Source organism: Panthera leo, chromosome B4 (genome assembly GCF_018350215.1).
Source record: "Panthera leo isolate Ple1 chromosome B4, P.leo_Ple1_pat1.1, whole genome shotgun sequence".
Classification (NCBI taxonomy): Eukaryota; Metazoa; Chordata; class Mammalia; order Carnivora; family Felidae; genus Panthera; species Panthera leo.
In genome coordinates this window covers 74199372-74210971 of record NC_056685.1, presented here as the reverse complement: position 1 = coordinate 74210971, position 11600 = coordinate 74199372, and the positions used below count along the sequence as shown (strand labels likewise).

Here is an 11600-nt window from a genome sequence, read left to right as displayed (position 1 = left end):
GTCACGATCTCGCGGTCCGTGAGTTCGAGCCCCGCGTCGGGCTCTATGCTGACAGCTCGGAGCCTGGAGCCTGTTTCAGATTCTGTGTCTCCCTCTCTCTGACCCTCCCCCATTCGTGCTCTGTCTCTCTCTGTCTCAAAAATAAATAAACGTTAAAAAAAAAAAACAACTAAAAAAAAAAATAAAATATACAAAGAACTCTTAAAACTCAACAGTAAGGAAACAACTCAATTAAAAAATGGGACCATAACAAACACCGCCCCAAAGAAGATATACAGATGGCAAATAAGCATATGAAAAGATGCTCCACATCAAATGTCATCAGGGAAATGCAGATTAAAACAACATGACATCACTATAGACCTATTCGATGGCCAAAATCTGGAACACTGACAACACCAAACGCTGGTACTGATGTGAAGCAACAGGAACTCTCACTCATTACTGGTGGGAACACAAAATGGACAGTTACACTGGAAGTCTGGCAATTTCTCGCAAAACGAAACATACTCTTACCATATGATCCAGCAATTATTCTTCTTGGTATCTACCCAAAGGATCTGAAAACTTATGTCCACACAATAACATGCATGTGAATGTTTATAGCAGCTGCATTCATAATTACCAAAACTTGGAAGCAAACAGGATGCTCTTCAGTAGGTGAATGGATAAACTGTGGTCCATCCAGGCAATAGAATATTAATCAGCGCTAGAAAGAAATGAGTTATCAAGCCACGAAAAAACATGGAGGAACCTAAAATTCATTATACTGAGTGAAAACAAGCCAATATGAGCAGGCTACATCTGTATGATTCCAAGTATATGACATTCTGGAAAAAGGAAAACTATGGAGACAATAAAAAAGACCAGTCGTTCCCAGAGTTGCAGGTAGTGGGGAGGGATGAATAGACATATAACAGAGGATTTTTAGGACAGTGAAAATATTCTGTATGATACAATGATGGATGTATTGTTGTTATAAATTTTTCCAAACCCACTGTGCAGTACTAAGAGTGAACCTTTAGTTAAACTAAAGTTAGACTCTGGGTCTTAGTTAAACTAAGTTAAGACTCTGGGTGCCTGTGATGTGTCAATGTCAAGTTCATCTTTGGTAAAAAATTGCACTATTCTGATGACTGATATTGATAATGAGAGAGGCTAGGTATGTGTGGGCAGGAGGTATATGGGAAATTTCGGTACCTTCCTCTCAGCTTATTGGAACCCTAAAGCTTCTATTAAAAAAATAAAGTCTAAAACCAAAGATTGGAAGGAGCATTGCACATAGATTATGGGGTCCGGTAAATGGAGACTGGTGATCCCTAGCTCTTGTAACCAGCCCCCTTGACCACATCCACAAGGAACGTAAGGACGCTTCTGGGTGTAGCTTCTGTGGTTGTGGGAGTTGACCAAAGTGAGGGAGGAGGGGGAGATAAAGAGAGATAAAAAGAGAGTTCTTACCTGTAAACAGATGATGTAGGTCACAGATGCTAGGAAAATGCCAGGTATGAAGGAATACCTCAGGCAAGTTAAAATTCAGATGGATGAAACAGGGCCTCATCTTGTCCTTCCTCAGGGGAGCTAACAGTCAAATGAACAAGACAGTGAGTCAGTAGAACACGGTGGTCATAGGTGCTGGCTCTGAAGTCAGAATGGCCAGGTACCTCACCAAACCCTGTCATTTGCTTGCTGTCTAGGCAAATTTCTTAATTATTCAGATCAGTTTCCTCACTGGTATGATGGGGATAATATTACCATCACGTTGTGAGGTAAAAAGTATAATATGCTTATTACTTACGATAATGCTTACCTGTCTCGCTTATTACACAGATTTCATTTTTCATGAAGAGAGGTAGCTCATGTTCCCTGTGATTAACCTTAACGTTCATCTACTGGTGCCTAGTACTCATCCTCCTTACAGGCCTCTTCAGAGGTATTCCAGGCAGTCAAGTAGGAGACAGAGTCAGAAATGTAGGAGTGATCACATCCCAGGGTCCGGATCTTAGCTTTGCTAAGGAGGGAGGGGCAGGAATTAATATTTAAGATCTCAAGCTGTCCCAGGCTGTGCTAGGTTGGGTTTTTACATACATTTTGCTCAGTCTATTAGTTATTTCTATCTTTACCATTTTAATTTTACCTGGGCAACTAAGGCTTAGGTTAAGCCACATTCTTAGTAGGTAGCAGAACAGGATTACAAAATTTAACCCTTTTCCTCTGGCTAGAGTGAGCTTGAATTTCTAGCAGTATTGACTCATTTATGTGTTTGTCATTCTTTCAAAGAATACTTATGAAGGCCTATGATAGAGGTTACTAATTTCCCTTCAATATCTGCTCTCCTCTTGTTTTTCCTGAATTGTTTTTAGATGAGCAACATGACTTCCAAGAGTAAAAACTTCTCTTGCAGCCAGGAGTGAACATGTGTCTAATTCCTGGCCAGTGGCATGGAAAAAGGAGTGTTCTTAAAGGCCACTATTCCCACTCTGCCCCTTCCTGCTGTCTGGATTGCAGATACGATGGCTGGAGCTTAAGCATCCATCTTGAGCCACCAGGGAAGCCATATGCTGAAGATGATGGAGCCATAAGGTCGAAGGTGCCTGGGTGACACTGAAATTATCATACCTATGGAGAAATAGGTTCTACTTACATAAATGGGTTAGGAAAAAGCTTAGGGCAGAAAGCCACCACCATGGGGCAAAAGCACCCGAGGCTAGGTAGCGAGATACTGTAATGGGATCATGAGTAAAATTCCTTTCCATCTGACACCAATGTACCTGATCACAAACTCCACTTGCCCCCAGGCCCTTTGCTTCTTATATGAGTTAATGATTACTATCTGATAGTTTGCTTCACATTCACCATGTATGTAAGATCTTGAGAGCTCAATAAATATGGAGATGAAACCTCTGTGGGGGACTCTTGTCTCCTCCCAGACATTAGCCTCTTTCATATTCAATTCTGCATCCACTCTCTTGCTGGACAAGAGAGAACTCCAGACTCAAAGTCTGTGACAAATACCAACCCTGGATTGCTCATATTCAGTCTTATTTTATTTGAGAGAGAAATATTCTCTCATGTTTAAGCTACTCTTATACTGGGCTTTATCTCACATGCAACTAAACCCCATACATAAATTGTTTTATTTATTTTTTAGAGAGAGAGAGAGAGCACACAAGGGACAGAGCAAGGGAGAGAATCTCAAGCAGGCTCCACACTGTCAGCGCAGAGCCCGATGTGGGGTTCTACTTCATGAACTGTGAGATCATGACCTGAGCTGAAATCAAGAGTTGGACGCTTAACCAACTGAGCCACCCAGGAGCCTCTAGTATTCCTTTTCTTAAGATTCGTATTAACTTTCAGAGTGTTTCCTTATTTAGCTATTTTGAAGATGTCAATAATTTTTTCAGACATTAACACCATTGACAAAATTAACACCATTCATAATCATTAATTGCAGCATTTTACTCTTGCAATAATAAACATTTATATATACTTCCACTATTAGAAATTCAACATATAGAACACATAGAGACACCTTTTTGAAAGTGACTATTCAGATATTAACAATAAGTGCAACTGAGATGACTGGGGTTTGTTTTCCCTAAAAAGAAATTAATTAATGAGGCATAAAAGCATAATTTACCAACCTTGTTGAAAACTATTTGAAGACATGTCAACAGAAGTGGGGAAGTCTGCACTCTAGAAAAGAACTTACAATGGCCCATGTCTGGGCTCACAAGAGAGAAGGCGGTCATTACAGGCATAGCTGTTTTTGGTAGAACAATGTGAGCCTCAGAATTAGGTAGCAAAAGCCCTCAAGACCATTTGATTTAACTCCTTTCACTTTGCTTCTGTACTCACTAAGAAATTGTCTATTATGTGACTTGAGAGGAAGAAAAATAGGAGGGAGGATTCACCCAAGGGTCTATGAGGTTTTACTAAAGGAGCCAGCAGCCCCCATCCCTCTCATCTCAATTGACTCTGGTAGAATTCATTTAAAAAAATAGATTGCTTTTGTTAAGAACATCCATAAATCAATATCTGTTTTAAAATGATTTATTATAATTAAAAACACAAAACCAAAAGGATCATTTCATTAGTAAATATGTTGATGATACACTCGATGATTTGACTATTATGATGTGAAAATACAAAGATACTATATAAATATACAGTTGGAAAGATGAGCTAATGATCTGCCCTTGTAAGAGAGGACCCCAGGGTGGGTTTTCATTGATGATTATCTGGATTAGTGGCTCCCAGTCTTAAATGAACAATTGTATCCTGTGCTTTAAAAAATCAGGATTCTCTGGCTGCACTAATTAAATCAGAATCTCTGGGGACAAAATCTAGAAATAAGATTTTTTTTTTTTTAAACGCTCCATAGATGATTTCAAAGTTCAGTCAAGCCTGAGAGCCACTGAACTGGATTTTGAGGCTAATGTCTGAGATCACTGAGTTGTTTCGAACTGACAGGTTTCTTTGCTTCCGTTTGTTTTCATGGACTTTTGAAATTATTTTTGTCTTACAATTTTAGAGTTGTCCTGAAAATGAAAGAAAGCTCACTCACACAGGAAGCAGACGCAAGAAATGTTAAAAGGTTCACATTCTTTCTTCTTTGTAAGCCAGGGCACTCTAAAGAGAAACCTTAGTACTGACACACGACCAAGAAAGACTCAGAGTCAGATACACTTAGAAAAGCAGAGTTTACTCGCAAAGGTGAAGAGAGGCAGACTGAAGAATTGGTTTGTCAAATACAAGTACTTACAGGAAGCAAAACAAAACAACCTTGCACATTTGTCAGAGTTACAAGATTTCACAGTCTGTTCAGATAGAGAAACAGTAACTTTCTCAGATGATTATCGTACTTACAAAGGTCGTGACCTATAGACACCCGCAGGGCAAATATTCAGGATGAAATCATCTTGAGGGGAGTCCAAGGAAATAGTCAAGGAGTTATTATTTTGGCAATCGGAACAAGTCAGGGTGACTCTGCAGTTTGGGGGTTATCTCCCGTGAAGTTTAGTTATATTGGAAGCAGGCAAGGCGTCTGATTCGGCTTTAACGCACCTACCTGTCAATTCTCTAATTGTACCCTGAGAAGAACCGGGCACTGTATCTGACCTTCTGCGCATGCTCCGCCCGGACGCCAGGGGGCGGGGCGACGGCACGCGAGGTCTTGTGGGAAAGCTCAGGAAGGCGGGGCTCGGCGTGAGTTGCTGCGAGCCTGGGATGCCGGCCTTGCGGGCAGTAACGGCCTGGTGAGGTGAGCTGGCCTTGTCGTTATCGCCGGCTTTGGCAGCCGACGGGGCTTTTGGGGTCGCGTGGCTCGAAGGAGGCGCGCGGCCGTGGTCCCGGGTGAGGCGGAGGGCGTGAGGGCGTGAGGGTGGGCGGCGAGGGCGCGGCGGTGTCCAGGGTAGCGGCGTCCCGGGTGAGCGTTCCGGAAGGGGCTTGCTCGGCGCGCCCGGGTCTGGAAGACCTGCCCTGCTGACCGTCCCTCCACCCCGGCTGCCCGGGGTACTGGGCGGGTTTGCGGTGGTCGGACCGCAGACCCACTCTCCCGAGAGAACTGCGGTGGGGCACGCCCCCTGTCGGCGTCGGTGTGCAGTGTTCGCTCGGATATTGAGTGTGAAAGCGATACGCCCCGCGCTGGAAGTTTCTGGGTGCTTGTTCCGACTCGAGCCTCGTCGCAGGTACCGTTGGGAGCCATTGCGCCTGAGGGAGCAGCAGAGGTGATGAATGAAATGGAAAAGGGTTTCGACGCTTTGCAGCATCACAGTGGCTTGCTGCGGCTTTATTCCTATTTTTGAGCCCCCAGCAAAGCACTATACTGGTTTCGCTTTATTTTTTTAAATGAGATCTACATATGTGATCAAACATGGGCACTGCCTGAAAAGAATCTTAAACTTAGTTTAGGTTCTAGGGCCAGGCTAGGGGTCAGAAGACCTATCTGCATTTGCAACCGTTAGAAAACTAATTTTTCTAATTTCTCTCTCTCCCTTTCTACTCCCCCACTCCTCTTAAGCTTTGAGTCCCCTCCCACCTTTTTGGGAACTTTGTCCCATCACTCACCCTTTTTCCTAGATCTTATCTTGTTTCTCTTCGCCAGACTATACTCCTGAGCAATCTTAGATTATTACAGAATCACGATAATCCCAATATAATCTCATTTACTCAGCATCTCATTTTATTTCCACTTTTTCTTTAAATCTCAATAAAATTCTTAATAAATCTTTACATGACCAAATATAATGCACTTTCATTACTCTTAGATGATCTTTGTGTCATTTGGCACTGCTAACCTCTCTCACCTGGAACTCTTAAGAATTCTATTCGGTGAAATTACTCGCCCAAGTTTTCCTACCAACTCTCTAGTTGTTGCTGCCTAGTTTTTCCTGTGTGTGTTGGCATCTCTTCCTCTGCTTGTTCCCCAAATGATAGTGTTTTCCAGGTTCCAGTCCCTCCCCACCCAAACCTGTAGTCACAGTGATTAAGCATGTCCAAAATCCATGATTGCAATTTCCACCTTTATGCTAGCGACACTCAAATTTGTATCTCTAGCCCTGTGTGACTACCTATAACTACCTACTGGTTATATCCTGATCTTCCATAAGCACCCAGTTCAGCGTATCTCAAACTGAGATATTTGCCTTTCCTCTTGTCCTCCAATCCTGAAACTTTTTCCTTTTCTTTCTTTCTTTTTTTTTTTTTAAAGGTCTAAAGAAAAATTTTTTAAGTAATCTCTACACCCAATGTGGGGCTTGAACTCATAACCCCAAAATCAAGAGTCACATGCTCCACCAACTGAGCCAGCCAGGTGCCCCCTTTTTTTCCTTTTAAAATTGTGATCCAGACTCAAAATGGCACTACTAATTTAACCAGGCTCCCAAGCCAGAAATCTAAGACACTGGTTAAGTCCTCTGCTCCCCCACTCCTTATGTGAGTCAGTCATCATGTATCTTTTATTTTCCCACTATAATACTTTTCACATAGCTTTCAGACCTCATGGCATGGCATTTCAAGATCTGTCCTATAGCCACCTCGGCCTTCTCTCTCATCATTCTCTTTCTTAGTCCTTCAGTCTGCCTGCCCACTTCCCCATGGTTAATCACTTGGCTGGCCTGTTTGAAGCTTGGCTAGTTACAGCAACTTTGGGGACTCTTTCCTTGAACCCACCATCCTACCCACCATCTGATTTATGCCTGTCCTTTGTTGTCAGTCCCACAGCATCTCTGTGTACCTCTATTTAGCACAGTTGCTCTCAACCAGGAGTTAATTATGCCTCCCAGGTGACATTTAACAATGTCTGGAGCACTTTGTCACAGTCTGGAGGGGAGGCGGAATACCGCTACCTAGTTGGAAGAGGCCAGAGATGTTGCCAACCATCTTACAATGCGTAGGACAGATCTCCTACCACAAAGAATAATCTGTCCCAAAATACTGATAGCCCTAAGGTTAAGAAACCCTGCCTAGCCTAATATTTTGTTGCTCAGCACTTGATTATTTTGCTTCCTTCTCCACTAGACGTAAGACCTTGTCTTGTTTTTACAGGGCCTATCACATAGCAGAAGTTCAATAAATTTTGAAAAGGAGTAAAGGAGATAATTAGGATTAATTTATTTTTTTATTTTTTTAACGTTTTATTTATTTTTGAGACAGGGAGAGACAGAGCATGAACAGGGGAGGGTCAGAGAGAGGGAGACACAGAATCTGAAACAGGCTCCAGGCTCCGAGCTGTCAGCACAGAGCCCGACGCGGGGCTCGAACTCACGGACCGCGAGATCGTGACCTGAGCCGAAGTCGGCCGCTTAACCGACTGAGCCACCCAGGCGCCCTTAGGATTACTTTATAAGCTAGAGATGGGCAGACAGTCTGCTACCATGGGCTACTTGCTAATTTCAGCGATTTCCTCATTGCCTTTCATTTACATTGATTGCAGCGACTCCCGGACTTGTCTGTTTTTCATTTGTTCATTCAGCAAACATTGATTCATATAAAAAATGATACACTGATGTTTTCTTTCTTCAGCATCACTTTAGGCTCTCCTCTATGTTTTTTGACCATTTATGAAGTGGTAAAAAGTAATTAGCTAAGCTTCAAAAAAATAAACCAAATATTTTTGTTTAATTCTTGTCAGAAATTGGTTGGTCAAAACTCTGCAGGCCATAATGACTTCGACAAATAAAGCAATTGAATTACAACTACAAGTGAAACAAAATGCAGAAGAATTACAAGACTTTATGAGAGATTTAGAAAACTGGGAAAAGGATATTAAGCAGAAGGATATGGAACTAAGAAGACAGAATGGTGTTCCTGAAGAGGTAAATTTCTTAATTAAATCCTACTTTAGCATCCAGCATAACTAATTTAAAGTGAAGCAGAACCATTAAAAATTTTTTTTTAATGTTTGTTTATTCTTGAGAGAGAGAGAGAGAGACAGAGCACAAGCAGAGGAGGGACAGATAGAGCGGGAGACACAGAATCCAAAGCAGGCTCCAGGCTCTGAGCTGTCAGCACAGAGCCTGACACGAGGCTTGAACCCATGAAGCATGAGATCATGACCTGAGACGAAGTCTGACGCTGAACTGACTGAGCCACCTAGGTGCCCCAAAGCACAACCTTTTAAAATGTTTTGTGAAAAGACTGAATTTGAAGTGATTTGCTGCCTGTTGGCATTCTGAAAAATTCTGCTTTTTAAAGTCTTTGTAATTATTTATATTAACTACATGAAGACATTTTAAGACTTAGCGAATAGTTCCTGAAAGGAAGGCCATGTGAAAATTCTTAAGGTAAATGAGTAACATCATATAATATTTAGTGTGTATATATATTATACAGATCATATATAATTATATATTTCATGATATATTAACATACAGTATTAGCATATAATGTAGATGGTACAACCAAACGTTTTTCTTAAGAGTGTGCATTTAAATATGGATAGCTTTTTCATACTAATGATGTGGAGGCAGTTCAGTTTGCTGTTGTACTACTGCTAATTCATTATAGTAAGGCCGAAGAGCAGGCAGGTTTGGAAGTGTGCATTTAGGATTGCAAATTAAATGTATAATGAAACTTTCTAGATACTAACTTTTCTTGTGACTAAACAATGTTCAACATTTGTCAGAGAATGAATTTAACATTTCAGGCATGAATTGTCATAAGTGAAGATGGTAAATTGATATTTTTACATACTTAAAAAATAAAAAGTACTTCCTACTTGAAGGTATAATTTAGTGAGAATTTTAAACGTTGCTAGTTACACAAAAATGTAATTAATAGAGCAGGGCTTAAAACATTGTGTGTGTTTTTTTTTTTCCCCTGTCCCTAGAATTTACCTCCTATTCGAAATGGGAATTTTAGGAAAAAGAAGAAAGGCAAACCTAAAGAGTCCTCTAAAAAAACCAAAGATGAAAACACAAAAAACAGGATAAAATCTTATGATTATGAAGCATGGGCAAAACTTGATGTGGTAAGTTAATCTACTCCTGTGCTTCTTAGTATTTGAATAAAATTATCTTAGAGTTAGCTAAGAGTCATGGGTTAAATGAAAAATAAAGTTCTTGTGCCTGTTTTTGCCATTTGGATTGTTTTATGTGGATACAAATTCATTCATAGTGCTCTTCAATTTGCTACATTATTTTTTCTCCTGCAGCCCTCTTTCAGTGTATAGTGGCTAAAACAGCCAGTGTTCTTTTCTTTTTTTCCTATTTTTTTCTTCCTTTTTTCTCTTTTTGCAAAAATAATATGTAGAGGTCCAGTGTACTCTTCCAGTTTACCCCAGTGGTTATATCATCCTTAACTACAGTGCAGTATCAAAACCAGGAAATCGATATGGTACAATGTATGTATAGTTCTGTGCCATTTTATCCCATGAACACTTGGGTAACCACCATGGCATTTAGAACTCAAAAATATTGCATTGTCACAAAGATCTCTCGTGCTGTCCGTTAATACTTGCCCACATCCCTCCTCCCCACCGTCTCTAATCCCTAGACAGCCAGAATTCTAAGATAGTAATAACTCCCAGAAAAGAAGGACTCTGCTATATGTTTTTATAGACTGAAGGACCTAATACTGGCTGAAAGGGAATGCCTTAGTGTCTAGTCTTGGGGCTGTGGCTATGGGACAATAAAAGTAGGCCTCTCTTGATCCCCAGAGAATGGGCTTCACCCTTCTAGATGAGGGTAAATCTGTTTGCCTCCCATCTCCCACACGTAACACATGGTATAACTGGAAAATTACCACCAGTACTCTGCCTCCGAACCCTCTATGTAGTGCTTCAAGCAGCCATCATTAGGTCAGCCTGTGAAAGGCAATCTGTTGGTCAGCCTTATTCTAGACTCTCACCCACCTTAAGGGTTGATTTGGTTTGATTGATCTGAAATATATATTCCTTTTTAGTCTTTCTGAAAGTGTTAATGTAATAGTCAATTTATACAAAAGAGTAAGCGAAGATATATGGTCTAAAGCATAATAATAAAATGAATATGTGAGCCCACCATGTAACTTACAGAGAATTTTTCAGTCCTGTTGAAGCTACCAGTGTGCTCCTTTCCTACCCCATCTTCTTTTCTCCCCCTCTACTTCCATAGATAACCACTCTTGTGATTTTTGTGTTTGTTATTTTATTTGCACTTTACTGTTTAACATTTTTATTTGAGGTTATACATACAGTAAAGTGCAAAAATCTGAATTTTTGCTCATATGTATACTTGAGAAACCACCATCCACATCAAGATATAAGACATTTCCAGCATCTCAGAAACCTCCCTTTTCAGTTGATTGCCCCCCAAAGGTAGCTGCTGTTGTGATCTCTAATATTTTAGATGAGTTTTGCCAGTTAATGGAATTTCATATAAATGTATCATATAGTATACACTCTTTTTTTTTAGCTTCGGTTACTAGCATTATCTGACATTGATCCGTATTGTCAATAGCAGTAATTTGTTTTTTTCATTGCTGATCAGAATTCCATTGTGAGAGTATATCACAATTTGTGTATCCACTCTTCTGTTGACATACATTTGGGTTGCTATTATAAACAAACCTGTTATGAACATTCTTGTATGTGTCTTTTGATGGATATAAGCACCCGGGGGGAATTTGCCAGGTCATACTTTATATACACATTTAGTTTTAGAAGATACTGCTTAGTGGTTTTCCAAATTAGTTGTATTTTTCTTAATGAAACCAAGGCTAATTGACTCAAGATGGAGCTGGCACTATTAATTAAATAGTTTGCTATCTGTTTCAGTATTGTCCTGATGTAAGAGAAGTATGGTTTTAGGTCTTGAATTTATTACTGTGGGAAATGATACTTTCTGAACATGACTTTTACTCTGCTGAGTATTATATAGTCCACTTTGCGTTTTTCGTGACCTTACCCCTCATTATGTAGCCTTTTCCTTTTCATAAGGTGGTATCTTACAGTGCTTTTTCTTGAAAGGCATCATCTCAGATCATTACCTAGAGAGGTGCTTTCTACACAAACGTTTGTTCATTCAGCAGATACTGATTGAACTGCTTTGTGTGGTCAATGCTGTCATGATGTACTGCATTGCTTGATGTCATTTTAGTGTATCTATGCAAGATAATAGGTG

General features: G+C 40.4%; 1 protein-coding gene across 2 annotated transcripts in view; it reads left to right on the top strand.

The window, feature by feature from the left end:
• The first annotated feature begins 5153 nt into the window (after positions 1-5153).
• The window catches only part of RPAP3 (RNA polymerase II associated protein 3), a 38448-nt gene continuing 32001 nt past the window's right edge, over positions 5154-11600 (top strand). Inside the window, exons 1-3 of one of the 2 annotated variants that reach the window (XM_042946324.1) lie at positions 5154-5260; positions 8132-8315; positions 9329-9469. In XM_042946324.1, coding sequence (XP_042802258.1) covers positions 8163-8315; positions 9329-9469 — 294 coding nt within the window. In that variant the 5' untranslated portion in view covers positions 5154-5260; positions 8132-8162. Of the gene's footprint in view, positions 5261-5398; positions 5688-8131; positions 8316-9328; positions 9470-11600 lie in introns of those variants that run through there. The other variant, XM_042946325.1, reaches the window with a different exon arrangement.